The following is a 21,293-nucleotide window of genomic DNA, read 5'->3' as shown; positions in this document are numbered from 1 at the left end:
GGAATGCATACTGTATAAAGGCACTGAATGTATTCTGCCCTGTGTTTTCTGGAATATTTCCTCTCACTTTAAAGTTTTTCTTTCAGTGACTGTACAAATTCCAAAATGCATTGCAATGCGTATCTTTTATGCCCTAAAATCAATCCGATGTGTTTTGATGTAAAAATAGAACACTGTGCTGCTGTAATACTTGATAGATTAAAAAGGCTATAAAGTAATAGGAGCAAAGAGCAGATAATAGGGTCTCATTAAGCATCAGCAAATGCAAGTGTCATACTTAAATCATTTAGCAATTATATACTGTACATACTGTTCCTAACTGTCTTGTAAAAAGACATTTGATAGCTAGACATTAAGTCACCAATTTCACAACAATGTCCACAAAGACATTGGAGTTCTATATAATACTACTATAACACTCTGACAATGAAAACGGAATTCATACCCAGGGATTCAGCTGAGGACTGCGTGACAAATTGTCAAACCATGTTTTTAGAGTGTACATGAGATTACCTGTGAATTGTGGAGCATTGTTTTCCATGCATTATACTGTATTTTCAACAGGAAACAAAATTACAAGTCGATGTTATTGTTTGTGTCAGTTCATTCTAAAAAAAGTAAAAATACTCCAGTTTTGAACAAAATCTGAATTTCGTATTTCGATTCATACTAACATACCACTTAATGTGTCGTTAGGCTGCAGAATTGTATTGACCTGCGTATTCCCGTAGCATAAACCTCTTGTGGTGAGGAGCTCCGTTACCTGCATGTTCATAGTACGAGAGGGAGGATGTACAAGTGCTTTAAACAAACCGAAGACACGAGGGGATCAAGTTCTGTGGTTACACAAAGGAATTCATGGCATTTACAGGAGAAGGAGCCTCAGAGCTTTCGTTTCCTTCGGCAGGTTCTTTCTCTTTTTTACCGCTATACTGTCCGATAAAGGAGCCATCCTCATTGAACTGACCGTTTACACCTTCTCCATAGTCAACTAAGCTATCGTCACTGTCCTCTTTTTTCACAGTTCTGTCGGAAGGTGTCCGGCTTCCTTTTTTTAGAGGTTTATGGTCCTCTGCATCACTGGAGACAAAAGCAAACAAACGAAAGGAATTAACTGATGTATTATTATACATGAAGACAAAATTAGCCATGCATGCAGAGTCTCTAAAAAGCACGTGTGCAGCCCTATGATCCTTTAGTAAACCCACATCACATTGTAGAGACGGATCAATATGATGCAGCTGACATGAAGACATGGTGTAGGAATGGTTTAAACAGAGAATGTCTTCAGTGGAGGGAGGGAGGGAGGGGGGTTTGTGGTTTCTTTTCTTCCTCCCCCCCACATCGTGCATGACTCTTCAATGATAAGACTTGTGCCTTTGGCTTGGAAGCAATTTACACGCAACTGTGAGCATTAAAAAGTGGGTTGTAAAGTTATTAAAAAAAATAATTTATTTGTTCTCCAAAGTAACAAGCTTATGATGTGTCGTGAAGTTAGTCTGTTAAACTTCTTAATTTCTTTGACCCCTTGTACATGAATGAAGAATGAATCTGGTTAAATGAAATATACTGATTTTCTTTACTAGTATAAAGAAAATAAAAGTATTGCATTTCAAATATTTTGTTACATAATGCAGGCCAGACTTGCAATTTTCAACCTTACCTTTCAAGAGACCTACATATTCCATTAAAAGGGTGCAGAAGAAACAAATGAAAATAGCCTAAGAAGAAAAGCAAAGTCCATATCCTGATAGTGATCAGTATTTTATCAATAATAATTTGCTCTTAAAATTGCTAAAACATTTACTGTATACAGGTAAAGCAACAATTTAGCTCACAGTAGGTACGCTTGAACAGTTAAGAGCATGCTTAGTTTTTGTCACTACTTATTGGATCAACCTCCTTATCCTTAATCCGTAGCTGATCACGTGTTCTGACAATGATGATGGTCATCTGGAGGAAAGGAAAGAAAGGCAGGGAGGAGAGACTGCTCCAGCAAAGCACTGTGGGCTTTCCCTTGCCAGTGAAAAAGCTGCAGCACCATCAGCATCCCCAAATAAACGTGCAGCTGTGGTAAGCTTGTATTTCATGAAACAGAGGTAGTTGGGCTCTTTTCAGAATCCTTTACGCTGCGCTTCAGTTTCAAGATGAAGATTTAGGTGGCAGCTCTAAAGCATTCCCAATTAGAAACCACTATTGCCAGCCTCGCTTTTGGGTGCAATTATTTACCTTGTCCTAAACAGAACATGGGACTTTATTTGCATGTAGGGTACAAAAAAGTAAGTGGGTTTGGAGTTTGTTTTTTTGTTTATATTTTATTTAAAGACTCCCAGCTTCTGGAAAATATAAACAAACACATCTAGAATATCAAGGAAATAAAAATGTGTTTACAATATCCACAATATTAGGCTGAATACATATCCAGCAAATTATTTTAACTGTGTAATTCCTAAAAACAAATACCTTAGTTCTTCCAATAATTATATTTTCTGGTTTTTTCTAATGAATATCTTTGAACACCCAGAGAAACCATATATATAGCACACAGACGGTCCCACAGATTATACTGGTAGCTAACAAATGTCCCCATTGAGAAACATTTCACTATTGCTAGAAAACTATTACGTCAATTTTCCAGCAAACTGCTTCTCCTCATCTAATTACCTTTTTTTTGAAGACTCCAACTTATCATAGTCTAAAATAAGTACACCTCTAATATGCATATACTTACAGAAAAAGCATACCAGAGATTTTATTCTTCTATGCATACACAAGAAGGAAGTGGTAGGAATATCTCTCTTATGCATATGTAAGAAAACCTTCAAGTTTAAAACACACAAAGGAAAAACTCTAAACTTGACTGTATCAGTCTCGACTTGGTTTTAATTATTGCTGTGTACATGGCATGAGGAGAAACATCATATCCCTGATCTTCTGTGCTCAGTGAAATCGCAAAGTATAGGCTAGTAACATTTAAAAGATTGACTCCGAAATGTCAAGCATCCAGCAGCAAAGTGCAGATGGCTATCATAAACGCTGCACACACAGGGGGATTACCAGGACAGGACTGAAGAGCGTTCATTCTGGAAGGACCCTGTATTTAGAAGGTGGAAGTGAGAATTCGGTATTTGAGAATGACACGCAATGCAGTTCCTCCATTGCCCTCACCAGAGGGCATCAGAGTCACTGTAATAGGTTACACCATCCCAATGAAGATCAGACCCTCACTTTGAAGTAGTACCAGCTTCTGCTGCTCCCCAGGAAGAACGACCTGCAGTGTTTAGTGCTTTCTGGGTAACAGCGTTTACTAAAGGAACACTGCACACGTAGTTTGCTGTTTGATTTTAGATGAGCAGCTTCTTAATTGCTAACACCATAATACGTAGGAATGAAAATAAATTGCCTTTGTACCACATTCCAACTGGTCAAGAAACTCTGTGCAAATATTCTGAAACGTGACTCTATCCAGTGTAATTCACTAGGCTGGAATATACACTAAATAAATAATATACCATCACTGTATGAAAAAAATCCACATTTTTGTGTTTAATCCAATATAAAGCTCGGTTTTCATTTATAATTTAGATAAATCCGGGTACAGGAACTTCTGCTCTTAGGGTTTTTGTGTTTGCATTTTTGAAAACAAAGTTTATTTATAAGGTGAACAATGAAGAAAGACTTGCACAGCTGGTTGCATTGTGTCTGTGATTTTTCTGTATCTTAGGAAGGATGCAGATTCTACTATCTGCATAATTAAAACCAAACAAACCTGCAGGTTTACCCAGGAGTGTACCTACACAGAGGTGGGTGCTGGTGTAAGAGCACCATTACAGCAGATGCAAAAATCAAATCTGAATTGGAGATTCCCTCCCTTTTTGCGCTGTACAAGTCCAGAAAGAAGTTCTGCCAAGACTCTGGCAGTGCAAAAAAGATGTGGGATTATCCAGGGTGCTTTCTACTCCTTGTTCAAGAAAAGGAAATATATGCCATGGTATCATTTATTCTTTATCAAACTTGATTATGACTCTTGTAATAGATAATACAATGTTTGGGGCGGAGGGGAAGGAACTCCGCAATAAAAAGCAAAACAAGCAGGAGAGAGAAAAAAAAATTAAGACATCTGTGTTTTGGACGGCACTTTTGTAATCCTGGGGGGTGCCAAACGGAGGGAAATGAATGTATTTTCTCTTTGCTGCCAAGAAAACTGCAAAAGCTGCTGAATTGCACTACGAATATGGATGCCCAAAGAGCTATAGAACACTTTAGGATATAGAATATATAATATTATATTGCAAAAACATGTTAAGGCCATATATTTTGATACAGTATCGGCAAGATTTGCTCATCTTGCTTACGATTGTTTGTAAAACTATTTCAAAATGCAACAGGATAGATCATAATTTCTTTTAGTTTTTGTTTGCAGTTTTGCTTGCTGACTTTTATACTTACCTGGTGTAGTATCGTGAAATAAAAACACAGAGTGTAAATTGAGTTGACTAAAATCGAGTGGAAAACTGAAGATGTTTTTGAAAAGCGTCATGTGTGCAGTGCATACAATTAACAGGGAGACAAGAAGTACCGGGAAGGGAAGGAACGAAACGAGAAGTAAGAATAGGTATAAATTCTATATGTGGATCAGACAGGTAGGAAAGCTAAGTGTAGTGACACTTTTGCTATTTGTTGTCTTACAAATAAAGACCATTCTAGTCGCTTTTTAAGAACAAAACTTTCTCAATGAAGACTGACATGTACCAGTCATTTTGATAAGTACTGATTACAGAGTAATCACACGTATTTCTTGCCCTTTTAGTAAGAAAGTTTTTAATATTAAAGCATGATTTAAATATTTTCCATGAATGATTGCTAATATATGAATACATGTTTCTTTTTCTTCTTAGTTTAATGAAATACCTATCAAACTTGCAGCTAATAATTAAGAGACACAAGAAGTACGGAGGTGACAATAACATGTGTAAGTGCAAAGTACAAACTTCTTTTTTTTAAAAAAGTACTTCCATTTCACAAGCTCATCAGTTATTGTAAGAAATATGTACCTTGAAATCTCCTTTCTTCTTTCAGCTTTTCAATTTTTCTTCCTTAGATATGGGCACATGCAGCAACCAGTCAGAATGGGGAGGACAGTTTTACGATGCCTCTGCAGTCCAGCAGGCAACTAGTTCTCGCTAAACTTTGCCACATTCATGCACATGCGGAAAGACTCAATATATGGTTAGCAAGATACTCCTTTTCCTCGTAACACAACTTCCAGACGAAAGGCAACATAAAACAAACAACATGGGTTAAGTGTTCTGGGCTATTGGACGCAGAAAGAGGATGCAGAAGATGAAAACTGTTGGCAGTAAATTTCTTTTTCTGTGCCCTCAGGTCAACAGCCCAGAGATGTTTGAGTATAAGCAGTCGTGTGAAGCCACAGATGTGCTTTAAGCTATGGATTCCCTGCACGCTCCAGGAGAACCTCTGCCCCAATACCTAACAGGTTTCTGCTCACGCTCCTAAATTGACAGGACTGTGCCGATGAAGAATGCTTTCCCTATAAACCTTGGCACCTGTATCAATCCAGACTTCAAAATATTTTACCATTTCTAATCTAGCTAAGACGTAAGCACACCTGTATTAGTTTTCCCAGGTAGTTTTTCTTTAGTATCTCTGTAACACTCAATCTTCAATCCTGGCAGAAGCTGGAAAAACTGGGAGATTAAGCCCTGTCTTTAAATGGCAATGCGTTGAAAAAATTGTTGTTAGCCAAAGAACCTGACTTGCTCCTAGTGGAAATTTTAAAGAAAAATCTCCTTGAGAGAAATTCAATCAAACTTTCCACCTTTGCTATTTCTAGTGGAAAATTTAAAAGCACTGATTTAAAAAGTAGTGACACAGATGTTCAAGAATTAAAATAAGAACCGTCAAAGAAAGCATGTGTGCTTAAATGAGGACACGATAAGACGACTGCCAAATCCAGTCAGACTATTCAGAGACAAGAATTCTTCAGGCAGTTCATTGACATCATCTCTTGTGCTAGAAGAGACCAAGCTTAGAATTACAGTGCTGAGGCACAAATCATTGCTAGGTCCCCCTGGAAACACACCTAAGCTGCAATAAAACTTGAATAACTACAAGAGAAAAAAATACTACTGTAGTTACAAACTATACTCTCACTGTTAATCAATCCAGAACGAGAAGGAAGAGTAATAGATTCCCCAGCAATATCAGAACTCTCCACCAAGCATTTCCAGAAAGTCTCACGTTATATCCAAGAATTTCTAGTAAAAAGTGTCAAAATGTTGAAGAAGGGAGGCAGAATAATTCAATAAAATGTGCAAACATCCTGTGTTACCACACTAACAGTCCTACTACTACAGTTGCGTTGTCCTGTTCGATCTTCCTAAGAAGATTTTGCAAACTGCAGTGAGATGCCAGATGTCCATACTTCCTGTGAAGTTCAGTAAGAAATGCATGCTTGCAGTCTCTCCCTACCCATGAACCCACAGGTCTGTAGATGCCATAGCTTCTTCATTTCTCTTGATTTAGGGCCCAGGATGGAAATTTAGGCTGATTTATACACCTACACTGACCTGAACAGGAGCTCTAGATAGTCTTTAAATAAACGTACATCTGTGGTACTGCTTGTATTTCTTGCAGTTTCTTGGTGTAAGCATTAACTGTCCACAGTTTACTATCTCAGTCTTCTACAACTCAGGAAACCACCAGCCTGTAGTGCAGTTTGCTAGAGGCACTGTTTTCCCTTATTATGTAAAAGCGCGGGTACGCCTCCCGTCACAGGAACAGAGTGCAGCCAGCCGTTCTGTGGTTCCCGAAACACCCGCGTTTCCTAGAGCATTATTTCCTTCGTTAGATCGATACGGCGGGGAAATCCGATGTTGGCTGGTTCTGCAGAAAGTGTGCTCTTAGATGAAGTTAAAGCGTGCAAAACTTACAACGAGTCCGAGCCTTCTCAGGAATGCTGCGGAGCCTAGAAATCGAATGCAACAAAAACCTCCCCTACGATTGAGAGCTATGACTTCTCCAGAATATCTTAATTAGTCATTAAGATTTAAGTAATTTAATAATTTAAATCTTATTTTGAAACAACTAATTTTCTAAGCATTGGGCTTTACTTGTCCAGAAATACTGAAGTCTATTCAGTATACATTTCCAAGTCTTTCACTCTGCCCAGTTCCTGAGCGAGGAGGAAGTGAGTCTATGTTCTTAGAAAGTTCCTCTTGATGGCCAGGTGTCTCCCTGAAAGTGAGATGTCCTTTCATACTTGGCATGAAATGACTGTGAAACCTTATACTTTCCCTTCCCTCCTTTAAACTTCGGAGGAGAACGAAAGGAGCTCAGACACTTGTGAGGATAACAAAACGAAGAGCTTCCAACAGAACTCTTTTTTTTCAGCTGACGTAAGGAGTGTTTCTGTTCTGGGAAATCCTTCAGGATCTGAACCAAGGATTCACCAAATAGATTGCCACCTGTGTAGGGTAAAGACAGCAGTTTGCATTTTAGATCTAGCGACGAGGTCCAAGGACGTAGCCATATAGCTCTCCAGGCTACCGTGAGGCATGCCATATTTTTAACGGTGAGTCTGAGAGAATCCTCAGCTGCGTCATGGATAAAATCAGCTGCAATTTTACACAGCCTGTGTTTCTTCTGCCAGGCACCAGATGGGACCCATTTCTTTTTGAATCGGGCTCGTTCTTCCTCCAACCATATTAGTAACGCTCTAGAAGCATAAGTGCAGTAGATAGATACTCCAAGCTGGGCTGCAACAAGCTTGAAAGACTTTTTAATTGCTTCCTCAACCTTTCTATCAGTAGAATCTTTAGGGAGAGCATCCACATTAGCAGGCACTGATGGTACAGAATTACCAGTAACCAATGCCCTGTCTACCTGAGGCAAGGTCCCCCACAAAGCAGCTTTATCCACTGGAAGAGGATAGAGCTTATGTAGGACTGCCGGGGCTTCATGCTTTGCCTCAGGATTACCCCAAATCCTACAGACAAGATCCTCCACTGCTGAATGGATAGGAAGTGCATTATCTGCCTTGCCTTCTTCAGAGGGGATAAGCAGTTCTTCTGAAGCACATTCAGATTTGGAATATTTTAGCATTAACACTCTCTTTATGTGCTTGAACAGATAATTCTGATTCTTCATGTCAAACTTACGCAGAGGATCTGGTCCATCTTGCTCTTCTGTAGGGGATTCAGATGAAACCTCCCCATCTTCAGGTGATGACTCAACCTCCAATGCCTTGTCAGCCTCAGACTTCTCCTTCCCAGAAGCTGTTTGATCTTTTAAACTGTCCGTATGGTCAGACTCAAAAGTTTGGGAACTGCTCCCGCTTGCTTCTAGAGGAACCACCCGAACTTCTGTAACTGGTACCCTGGGATGTTTTACTGAATGGGACCTAGCTTGTGCCACAGAAGTTATACTTTGTTTGGCTGCTGTCAAAGCGTCCTTTAAGACAGTAGCTAGCTCAGGCAAAATGACAGATTTCATTAATGAATTCTTTTCAGATTCAGAGAAGTGAGTAGTAGTAGAAGGTCTTACCTTCCTGCGGTAGGAGCTCTGAGTGTCTTCTGAATCTGAGCTGTAGTCTGGGGTCTGGCTGAACCAGTGCTGGAGAGAAGAATGCTGCCTTGCCAGTGATCCATGAATTGAGTTGCAGCTGAGGGGTTGCTGGAAAGGGGATGGCTGTCCTGCCTGAGAATCTGAGCCCTCCTCCGACTCCATTACCTGTTGCTCAGAAGCATGATGTCTAGAGCCATGCCTGTACTTCCATTCATCTGACCGCTTTTCCTCTTGGCAGAGGGAAGCAGAGACAGAACTAACCCTTGTAAGCTCTGAAGACTGCCTAGCTCTCCTCCTGGTGTAGGAGGTCTCTGATCTGGTGCTGGCGTATTGATCCCCTGACCTTCTGAAGAAGCTGGATCTGTCAGATCTCACAGATTTTGCTTTGGTAAAGACAGGGTCTGCTTCAGGAGAATTGGCACAGCTACCTTTTCTTTTCTTTTCCTTGTCCAGTTTCTTTCCTGTCCAAGCAGACATGGACCTGAAGTGAAAAAAGTTCAAAATACTCGAATTCCTAGATCTTTCAAAAATTACTTCTTTTTTTTTTTTTTTCCAAGGGAAACCCTCTATACCCTTTTTCCTCAAAGAAGCACTGCATCATGACAGACAAAATGGGAACTGAGTGACTGGAGTGATGCTGGGCTGCAGAGAGAGTACCAGGATATCTTCTGTAATCTGACTGGTTGCTGCTGCTGCCCTGTCTCTAAGGAAAGAACGGAGGAAAGCCCAATATAGACTAATTACACAAAAACATGTTTTAGAAAGGAGTTTTTGCATTGTAAATAGGATGAGCTCTTTCAGGTGAACAAGTCTCAAAGCTTGGTATGCACCAGTCCACAACCAGCAGACATGAGGTGGATAATTGCATTATAAAATAATTTAATAAAGCACTAGATGCTTCCACAGATTAACTCAAGCCGCTTAAGTATCGAAACATAAATTCAAATCTTGCTGCAGGTCCCACATGAAAGCGGACTCGAATAGTCTTATTCTAGCCTGAGAAAATGTGTTGAGGTCGCATCGTTTGCACAATTCTGTACGAAGGTCATTTTCTGCTGCTGAAAGATCCAAGTATCGAAACACTGAGGAGCAATAAAGGAGAATGCAAACTGGACTCCCTAGGAAAACTTACACAGTACTTATTTACCTCTGCTTCCAAACATTGCTTCACACTTGTCTTTTTATCAGCTGCATTTAATTAATCCATATGCATTTAATGCTGTAATAAAATACTGTTCTGAACTCATGAACCTAAAAACAGAGTATCGTATTCTTTAAAAATCAAGGAATAATAAACAAACTGCTCTCTGGCATTCGGAACTGTAACTCTAGTCCAGTTAGATCAAGATGCACATTTCCTTTATGTGAAGAAGCTATGGCAAGAGAGTAGATCCTTTTTTAAAAAACTGATTTTCCTACTAACAGTTGTAAATGTCACATCTTCAAGACAATAAAGGGCTTTTACAATGCTTTTGACACAGGAATGCATTATAAAATCTATTATAACACCCATGTAAAATAGAATGGTATTGGCATATTAGAAAATAATATTATTTCCTGTACCAATGAAAAAAAAAACAAATAAAAGGCAGCATATTTAATAAGTTATACTCATAATTGTTATATGAACAGACTTGCCAAGGCATGCTTTTTGCAATGCCAGGAGATTCAGCTAGCCTACATCTACGATAAACGAAGCGAGTCAGGAATAAGAGGTGTTACATGTTTCGAAGCTGTTTGCTATGGATCTTGTGCTGAAATACATGAAGGGGAGATTTGTTTTTTCTTGTAGGACATTCCTTCACCTCTGCGTATAACATCACTTCCGTGTTATGGGATTAGGTGTTAGTACTGGCAGCCATTTCAAATGCATTTGTTTCCCAGTCAATGTAACCCAACATTGTCTTTACTAGGCTTTAGTTAGAAATGTATTTTCCAAAACCATAATGCTAAATGTGCTCTGACTGAAAGGACACTGTATCTGGTATTTTAACTACCTGAAAGATCTGTTTGTAAATAAAGATTCCTCACTTTGAGACATTTGTGTTTGAATCTGGATTCCACCTTGCATTAGTGAATGACTTATTCTAAGCTTGGATGTTTAATTTCTTTTCTGATGGTGTGGTTGAACTGCTATCTATACCTCTATACAACACAGGATACAGAATCTTTGTCAACATGGAAAAAATGTTAGTTTGAATTAATAAATGTGGTATTATATACAGAACATGTGTGATATGAACAGCAAACATGGCAAACCACATCAGTTGCTCACCTGTATTCACCAAATGTTCCATCATCTTCCTTCATAGGTTGAATTTCTGGATCAGCATGTGCATCCTCCTTTTCCTTCACTAAAATATTTGAAATAGTAATTTTTATCATGAAACTGCAAGACAAGAAAACTTAAGACATTATTTTCTCAAACTCATCTCATTTGGCAGGAATTTGGTTTGAATAAGAATAATTTTTTGAACTGGGGCCTTAGGCTGTTACATTTCTTCTTTTGAAGGAAAAGATCTGCTAATTAGTTACAGAATTTTATTTTCATTCAAGTACAAAATACTGTATGTTATTCTGTATTAGTAAAATTTTTCTTTCTTTCATCTCTAGCACTAAAGTTTTGTTTAAAATCCTACTAAAATACTTCCTTTACTTACGTTATTAATAGAACCATTGTTTGTTGAAATCTGAATAATTTACTTTTACTTATCCATGCTCTGTATTTTGTCTTGATATTCCTCTTATACTGACTGATAAAACTGAATCAGATTCACTTCTGTTCACTGTCAGTTTGTACACTTTCTGCTTTCTTTTCATGCACTAAGACTCCAGGAAATTTTAAATAGTACTTTAAGAATTATTAATATTGGAAAAAATGGTCTGTCCGTTTCTTATTTTCCATAACACGATCAAAAGCAAAGCAAAACCACCTACACTGGAAGCTAAATTTAACACAACTGTATCTCTTGCACATCTTTATTCACTGGTGGGAATAAAAAATCTACGTGTGTAACTTGTCCCCATAAAAAAAATTATGTAGCACTATATCCTTCGACAGAGAAACCTGCTAGCACCTGAGAAGACAGATGTTTATGGAAGACATATATTTCTATAAGTTAAGGCTGTTGACAGAGTAAAATAATATACTGACTTCTAGAATTATCTTTATGGTTCTTCCCTTTGCCTTTTCATTTCTGTTTTTCTGGCTGCTACTCAAATCTTTCCCTTGTTTGGCAGATGCAGTTATATAAGTCGATATAGAATCTCTTATCTTTTACTCTAGTAATTTCCACACCCGATTTGTACATTATTAGTTTATATGCTGATATTTAAGATGATATGAATCATTCCTGACAATATTTTTTAAGTCTATAATTACCATACTGCATAACACCTTGAAATGTTTTCTGGCTGCTATAATTTCATACTGAAATAATTTATTACTTTTTTCAAACCATAGGCAGTCTCAAGATGACATGCTAAAATTACAACAAAAAAGAGTTAATAGCTTTGTGCTTGGCATTTGTTACTATCTATGGAACAGAATATCTGTAAAAACAGAACTTGCAACGACACAAGAAATACAATTAGCTCTAGAGTCACCTCTATAAGCAAGAGTTCATACTGAATCGGGAAATCTTACATATATTCAAGGACTACTTTTATGTATGTGTCTATATACGCACATGTGTGTGTGCGTAAAAAAATTAATACCTTACATGTAGTAATTCTGTAGAAGCAGAGAAAAGAAGGGCATAGCAAGGATCTCCACAACGTAATGACAACCTTAGCATCCAACTGCCTTCTACGCTTTTACTCAAACTATATTTTACCCTCCTTCTATGTGGTGGCTCATTCCAAGTCCTCCGTACTCTTTTCAGTTTCATCACTTCACTTGTTTCATTCTCCTGATTTCCCTTCTCTTTTCCTAATTCTCTCCTCTAAGAGTCACTTTTCCTATATCCTCTGTAATCTCATTTTCACTTAAAAAAATCCAAATATTAGCAAAAAACCTAAGATGACCAGTCTGTCATTCAACTCTACATCACACTGTGTTCCTTAATCGTCTCTCTTTTCTTGATGGGCATAGGCAGTTGAGACAGAAGTTTCTCTGACATAATTGTTGCTGTCACTACAAATCTTTGCTCCCTCCATAAAGCAATTAAACAGTTAGACTGGACAAATTCTTGTACTTAATAAGGTGATTTCATCTTTTTGTAAAAATAACCTGCTATGCTGAGTTCAGCTATAAAAGATTTGCCTAAGAAGAGGAAAAGTTTTTAGTGTTCACTGACACTAGTTTGCAGAAGTGCACTGGCCAAAACAAGCGGGAGAAATGAAAACACAGTATGGATTTTTTTTTTTTTTGTGCTTTTGTAAGTGCAGCCATCTTTTTTCATGTCCAAATTAACAATATGAACTTCAAGAAATTTGAGCTGACTTTAAATAAGCATTCTAGAGTCTGGATATTTATAGAATTTCCAAACCTTTAGAGTCTGTAATATAGAACAGAATTTTTTCATTAAATCAAAATTTCACATGAAACTTAGCAATTGTACCTTCTACTGTAGCTGGGAGAGGAAAAAGAAAAATCAAATTATCCTTTGATGCCCACTTGAAGTTCATTCATATCCACTCACACCTCAACAGCTGCTCTGAGATCCTGTCAGGCAGTACCATGCAAACTGGTTGTCACTATCCTTTTCAAGAGAGCTTTAGGCTATGGAACTACTACATAAACATAACTATAAGACTGGGAAAGATATATGTAAGATACATATATGCCTTTTATAATATGTACACCCAGAGCAATAAGAGTTTTTATAGAAGACGCACATAGTTGCAATTTTTAATTACAAATTATAAAATATACTTGGCCACTCCTGGGCCTAATAATAACAATAATAATAATAAAAACCTAAAAAGAAAAAATGTTATAAAGAAAAAACTTATAGAAGAAAAAATGAAGACTAAATGAAGGAGGATCAAGTATGTCAAACAAAGCTCAAATCTCTCTAGAGAGGTAATGTAGCAATATGACCCTCCAGGAATGAAGCAGATACTTTTCCTATGCTTAAATGAATTGAGGTTTTCTACCAAGAGGCAGATTGCTCCTGACAAGCCTACCAAATGGTAAGACTGATTTACCATACACATAACATAAATGTAAACCAGCAGCAAATGTAATTTCTCCAGTAAACCTGAGATCTGTCTTAATGGATTACCAGTAGATGATTTTTATTCTCATTGTTATATGTCATACCTGGATATTTGCCACCCTTATTCCTCCTTATGAAGCAAACAATCAGTAAAATCAAGATCAGAAGAGCAACAGCACACATAAGACCAATGAACCATCCTTGAGTAGCGATGTCTACCTGCCGACTTGCCATTGCTGGAGAATAAAGAAGAAAAATTAGATGTTTTGCTGCATTTAAATGCTATGCTATTTCAGATAAGTAATAGCCAGTATACATTGTTCGTTAATTAAGGAATAACATTTGCTGTGAAAGTTACTATTAAGAAAAACAGTGACACTGTATTTTGTGAATATTGTCATTATTCGAAATGTTTCCAAGTGCATGTGCATAGAACTTACTTTTGAGTATATAAGAATTCTGCCAACATTTCAGCTTAGCAACTATTTTGCAAAATCTGTGCACATACTACATTGCTTTCCACAAACCTCAAAACTATTCTCAACCATTCTACATTAATTAAACTACTGAAATGAAATTGCAAATTATAACTCACATAAACACGTCGATTGCGTACTCAAAATTAATAAAAAGCCAATAGTCATTAGCTAATGCACTCCCATCAGTCTGAAATGGGGAAACAAATTGGACATTCAAGGCCCTAACATTCAATTTCAACTAAAGATCAACAATGAAGCATCCTTTAAAGCCTTATTAAGCATCATGTTTTCTTCCTCTCCTCAAACCCGTACCTCATCCTACAACTTATCACGATTGCCGTGATTTAGCATTAGTGAGGACTTAACACAATGCGATTGGGAAGCCTTTCCTTGGCGCTGTTTCTCTCCAAATGCTGACTCTAGCTGGAAGATAATGTAAACGATAAGTAAACTATACAGGAAGCACTACAGTCACTAATAAGGACAGGAATTATCTGTGCGGGCTGGGGGCTGGGTCCCTCCTACTGGTCTCCAATATAGTAGGAGGATTTTCCTGGTGAAGCTTATTTTCTACTCCCCTGTTTGGAAACACACTACAAGCAACTGGCCTTAGGATTTGCTGTTGGGAGAAAGTGGGAAGTATGAGAGGAGTTAGGGATGTGTGCTACAGACAGGAGAAGACATGAAGTGGAGAAAGATGTAGATCCATCCAAACCTATCTCATTCATTCTTCACCTTCTCCTCCAGCCCCTAAACCCAAGAGTTTGAAACTCTATGAAGAGTTGCCCAATAGACCTCTCTCTATTTGGGAAACAGAGACAAAGATCATCCTCCCACACCAGTAAGGAAAGTGTCATGCAAAACACTTCCTATGCATAACTCAGTTCAGCAGTTGTTGTTTCTTCATAAGATAAGGTATCAGATTATTCACAGCCAGTACATTACCCAGGATTTTAGTAAGGATCAATAGGACTTCAGATTTCAGGTCAGTAGACACTTTGCACTAGGAACAGATTATATTTGAGACCTTCAGTCAGTCTCTGATGCTGTGAGTAGATGTGTGATGGACGGATGCTGTGAGTAGGGAAGGACCTAGACTTGCTTCCCCTGAAGTAGAGGACACAACGCATGAATAGCTTTACACACAGAAATGTGAAAGTCCCAGAGCCCCGTAAAGATTTCCATGTCTCCAGAGAAGATATGCTTTTAAGGGAAGGCTCATAAAGACACATCGGACAGACCGTATTTTCAATGGAGCATTATGGACTGTTTTCTAGCCACAATTCCAAGTGATATAGCATAAACTCTCCTCCTTACAAAACATGTTGGATGACATCTGGGAACAATCCTGTGCTGGTGCTGTCCCTTGAAGAATACCTGAGCCTTGCTTGGCAGAGAGCCAGCTGACAAGAGACTGCAGTGGGCTGGCAAGCCTGCTAACAACAAAATGTAACAATATTCCATTACAGCTCAGGATTCAAGCCCCTGTCTCAATGTTATTTACTAGTCAAGACAGAGGCTGAGACAGCTCGCTTGGAAACATCAGCTCTTAATGGTCCCAGATTCCTGTGGGTTTTCCATGGACTGTATGAAAACTCAAAGTATCTCTGATGTCTAGAGACAGTATCTACCCTCCATTCCACACAGAAGACCAATGTGTATTCCATTTTAGAAGTATTAGGCTAAAATTAACTTTTCTTTTTTTGCTGCCTCTTTTTGGTCTTAATGGGAAAAGTTATGTCTTGATTTTCATTTAAATAGATCAATGAATTAATGTGCCTGGTTATTGTAGAGTTACGATTTGGAGATCTCCCAGCCTTTGTTAAAGAATATGCTTCCTGCTATTTTAGAAATTTACTCTTTCTTATATGCACAATACTTTAAACTATTTTTGCATAGAAATGTCTACATCTTATATAAATATATAGCTTATATACATATCTTTATACTTTATATACCATATATAAATATATATATGTAAGTGGCAGTCTTAAAAAAAAAATCACAAAGGCAATCTTATTCTGAATTAAAAATCAAATTAAAATAAAATTTTGTTTCCATGTTAAGGTTAAAATTGAGTTTTCCACATATGCATTCATAATAAGGCATTAAAGGTTGTATAATACATACTGTGACAAAATGCAAAAGCACATTTAACATTCAAATGTAGTAAGAAACGGCATCAAGCAAAACAACTCATGCATAAAAATATGCAAGATAGATGGGAAAAAGTAAAGATGAAAACTTACTTATGCAGCTTCCTGTATTCTTTAACTTATTGCATATCCAGTAGGAAAGGGTTTCTAGATCTCAGTGCAACTTTTCAAATGGCACATTTCCTGCTCACACTAAGCAAATTATCTGCTCCAGGCAGAACGACATTTACTCTTGGTGAGCTGCTAATGCAGGAGCCAAAGCGATGCACTGTACTGGTATGCGCAAAAAGATAAACCCCACGCTATGAAGGGGCTCGACAGGAACGCTTGTCGAAGGAAAAAAATGTGGCAAAAGCCTCATGTATGAAATAATGCCATTTCACTCCTAATTAAGGACATATTCCCTATTCCAATATTTTCCTCTTTGTCCACTTCATTTTTTGCAGTGTTTAAAAGCTGTGATCTAGGCTGAAAGACAGCGTGACACAACGCTTTTCTGGAAGAAATACGCTATGTATATAATTTAATGCTGGACACTGAACCTTTCCATTATCAAGAAGCAGAAAAGAGTGCCTTTAAATTCCCCTCTTCCTTAACCACACAAGGACATGAGACAAGGTGACTTGGTACATATGGGATTCCTTATCTGCGCGCTCAGTTTTTTTTTGTGCAGAAAAACGCTTTTGGGAAGGTTTCCATTCAGCTTGTTTTGAATTGTACTATAGTCTTGATCCTTGCTTTAGGCTTTGCATGTGTGTTTGCATAAAATTTTACAGATCTGCTTTTATACCACTAGCTGTTTCTGGCATAAATAACCTCTGTGCTTAGCCTGTACGTATTTGCTTGGCACTGTTACTCAGCACCATGTTTTCAAAGCTTTCCTGCAACATGATAAACAGTGAGCAGAAATGGAACAAAACAAAGCAAAAAATTATGATTTTAGAAAGTGTTCACTTTCAAACTGGCATATTCATTATTTTCCTTGTTGTCTGATAATTATTACACATTGTCCAAGCGTATTTTCATATTTAAACTACTTTCTTAAATCATGACATTCTGGAGTTGGTGAGGCTACTGCTAAATAACTGTGGACTGACCAAAAAGCTTGGAATGAGCAGAAGTGGCTAGTAAATAGACAACAAATAGTAACAGCTGACCAAGAACATGCTGTGATGGCAACGACATACTCAGCGTAACGTCAAAAAACTTCCAATAAAGCCCTTTCTCTGAGTTAAAGGAAAAAGCATTACTGATTTGCTTATGAAGAAATATGACTGAAACATCAACATAAGGAACTTGAACAGCCTTACTGATTTGAAGGATATAGTTATGACATCAAAATCTATATAAAACCAGTATATGACAGGAAAAAAAGCACAAGTAGGAATCTCGTAACAGTGGTATATATAGATTACATGAGACATTGAATTGAATCTGCATTTCTGATGATGCAAACATTTTAGCTCAGATTTTTTGTATTAAAACTGATAATATCTAGATTATTAGCTTTAAAAATGTATACTTGGCTCTATTACAGTACACATTATTTAATATAGCCACCTAGTTACATTTATTGGAAATAAATGAAATAGGTAATCTTCAGTGCACAGCACACAGATGGAGTGTGAGCAGTGAGTATCTTGCCCCTAATACAAACAACAGACAAGTAGAGTGAACTGAAAGGATGAAAACATTCATAATATGCATAGCAAATGTGCTGGCATTACTTAGAGGTTCATAAAAGATTTCAACATTGCTCTAAAAAAAGAACATGCAAAGATGCTAGCTACAACATCTCTTAGCTAGAAGCAGTTCAACGTTTCAGCACTTGGTCTACCACCGTTCTGACTACGACACAGAATTGGTACAGTGTGCCTCACCTGGACCTGTCTCAAACACATCCTCTGAACTCCTAAAACCAGACAGGCCCTCAGCACCAACCCGGACTTTATATGCTGTTCCTGGTGTTAAACCCTTTAACACAAAGAAGCTTCGAGAACCATTTACAATTTCTTTTTTCCAATCTTCTTTGCCTACAAAAATTTTAGGAAAACAACATATTTGAATTTTAATTTTCTCTATATTACTGAAAGTTTCTAGACAGAGTACTATCAACAGTTAGTTGACTAAACTATGGATTGGCTGAAAAAAATAACTATTCCCTCAACAAATAATAAAATCATGACTTCAAATAATATATTGCATGCAATATATTGAAGAGGACATTGTACATGAATTATGAAACTATTTTAAACATTTGTTCCATTGTACTAGAGAAATAATATTTTCATTTATTTTTTTAAAAGGCTTCTTGAACTTGCAATTACAAAATACATTAAAATAGATTTTAATCATTTAATTAAATTCAAATTTTGTAGTCTATCAATATTTACTTTAGTCATGAAGTTTTACAACCTATTATATTTCCTGATCATTCTCTCATATCTTTTTCTAGTACAGTCTTAGCTGCTTCTTTGACCAAAACCCAGAAAAATCCATTTATATTCCAATTTTCAAATTGGTCATCTTTAGTCATAACTTTAGAAGAACAGAGTACTTGAATAGAAACAGCTTGGTTTTATTAGCTAACTGTTTTAATTATTAGTGGTATTATCAAAGATCAAAACCTGGGTTTACGTCAATAAAAATTTTAAGGTTTAATTGAACAAAGAATATTGTTTTGATTGTATCTTTTTTTTTTTCCCTGAAATGGGCATAACTTAGGAAAACTGTTATATCCTATTTTAATGCAAGCGGTCATATTTTTACACATGTAATCACTGCATGATAAACAACTTCATCCAAACTACATTTTTGGAAGTTCACATTCAAAAGAATTTATAAAATACAAAGGAACAAAGGCTGATATTCTAGCTAAGCATCAAATACCTGCTACACATTGAAATTTATTAAAATGAAAATTATTTGATCTTCCCAATCAAATTAAAAAAATATTTCTTCTAGATATTTAAGAGCTATCATTAACACTGGGTAAATTTAGGATGACATTTACTATAAAAATATTTGAAAATATATCTGAACACTTTAGCAAAATTTAATGAAATGACTTCTTACTGCCTGCTACACCATATTCAACATAAAAGTTCGCATGATCTGGTCCCTCATACTCCCAACTGATATTGGCATAGGTCTCAGCAGCAGCTGTTGTAATATTTCTGATCCTTGGATAAAGTGGTTGCACTGAATACACAATAGAAAAACAAAGCAGAATACAAAATTGTGACTTCATATATTTTAAAAAAAAATATTTTAAGAAGTTACTCTGTCAATTTAGGCCATATATAAGGAAAGTATAGTACATTTGTCATTGTTTCCATTACTGGAAATTAGTGACTAGAGTAGTGTATTTGGTAATTGAATCCTAGGTAGTTACTACGCTATGAAATTCTAAAATAAAAATCTATGCACTCTAATGAGCATGCCCTGTATCAAAAAACCTGACAAATACGTAAAAATACCTAATTGCCAAAATTCTGGAAAACATTATTTCTATTCATCTAGACGTAAAATGCAGACAGCTGGAAAGCAAGAACATTGTCAGGGTAACGGTAAATGGTTGGAGACACCACGTGTCACTGAACGGACTGCAAGCCCTTATAGGATTTTGTCTCTATTGCATGGATAACGATAAAAAAGGAAGACAATACCCTTATAGAATGTTGGACGGACAGTGTGCATGACTGGGGAGGTTGCAAAAAGGGTTTCTGAATATCCTTCACCATCAGAGATAGTAGGAAAGAAAAAATAAAAGAGTAAAAACACTTTTCATCAAGAAGTAACATTCAAATAATACAGTAAAACCTTACCTGTTAAATGAATAACACATGCACACTCTAAGTTCATGCAGGACTCAATCAGTTTTACTTGTTAAAATATGAAACAGTGAAGTGAGACACATGTATTTGAAAACAAGCTGGAGTATGTGTGTACTGTCACCTTTACTCTCACAGAACCTTTCTGAAATCCGGTTCATTAACGTTATGGATTCACAGCACCTTTAGACATTGGAACATTAGACGTCAAATATCGGAAAGCCAATATCAAAATACTCTGGCGAGAAGGACACAGATCACTCGAATGCAAGAAGCTGTTCATTTTAAGGTACTGTGTCTTACTGTGGACATTTTCATTAGACAACAGCACTTTTCACAGATTAGCATCATGCCCACATCTATGAAAAGAAGTGCTTCTCTCTTCAGCATCCTGTAATTAGCCACTTCTTTGCTCATACCTTTATTCTTTATTCTTCAATTACACTTGTTACAAATCAACAGACATTTCAGTATTTTTGTTTACCTAATATTAACAAAAAATAGATTTTAATAGTTTTAATAGTGTAATAGTGCAGATACAAAGCGGATGCTCCTCACAGGCATGAAATTAGTTTTTAATGAAAATGCCTCACTCGGTTTGCCACTGACTTTTCTATCCCGCTAAAAATATCTTTTCTGTTAGGAGCAACATCAAAAATACTTCCCAAAAGACCATGAAACATCAGAGGTAAAAACCTAGTCTCATTAAAGACAAATGGCAGAATTCTAATGGCTTCACCCATACCAGGGAATAAAATGGGCAAAAGCCCGTTCTCAAGGCAAGAGGTACTACACAGATTTTATCTCTGTACCTAAATTATTTTCCCCTCAAAACAGGATGGATTTATCCATGTGGCTGACTGGAAGAAGTTCCAAATTAGATTCAAAGAGAAAATGGCTTACTTTGGCATAGTGAAATAAGTAAATCTACACACAAGCCCCCAGCACAGACAAAATAATATGAGTACCATATCTAGACAACTATAGTTTCTGAGTCTTTTTTAAAAAAAACCCTAAATTATGCAAATTCCATCAATTCTCCTGAAAATGTATTCTCATGATTACAAATTTTCACAG

The 21,293-nt window shown here is 36.9% G+C and overlaps 1 protein-coding gene across 35 annotated transcripts in view; it reads right to left on the bottom strand.

Annotated features, from left to right (window-relative positions):
* Positions 1-842: 842 nt before the first annotated feature.
* Positions 843-21,293, bottom strand: part of NRCAM (neuronal cell adhesion molecule) — a 78,788-nt gene continuing 58,337 nt past the window's right edge. For 18 of the 35 annotated variants that reach the window (XM_086609800.1, XM_086609801.1, XM_086609803.1 and 15 more), the window contains 3 exons: positions 13,853-13,984; positions 10,862-10,940; positions 843-1,080 (listed from right to left, as the gene is read on the bottom strand). In XM_086609800.1, coding sequence (XP_086465926.1) covers positions 843-1,080; positions 10,862-10,940; positions 13,853-13,984 — 449 coding nt within the window. The other 17 variants (XM_086609787.1, XM_086609788.1, XM_086609790.1 and 14 more) reach the window with 7 other exon arrangements.

This window comes from Tauraco erythrolophus, chromosome 4, assembly GCF_009769465.1.
Source record: "Tauraco erythrolophus isolate bTauEry1 chromosome 4, bTauEry1.pri, whole genome shotgun sequence".
Classification (NCBI taxonomy): domain Eukaryota; kingdom Metazoa; phylum Chordata; class Aves; order Musophagiformes; family Musophagidae; genus Tauraco; species Tauraco erythrolophus.
This window is presented reverse-complemented; position numbering and strand designations above follow the sequence as displayed.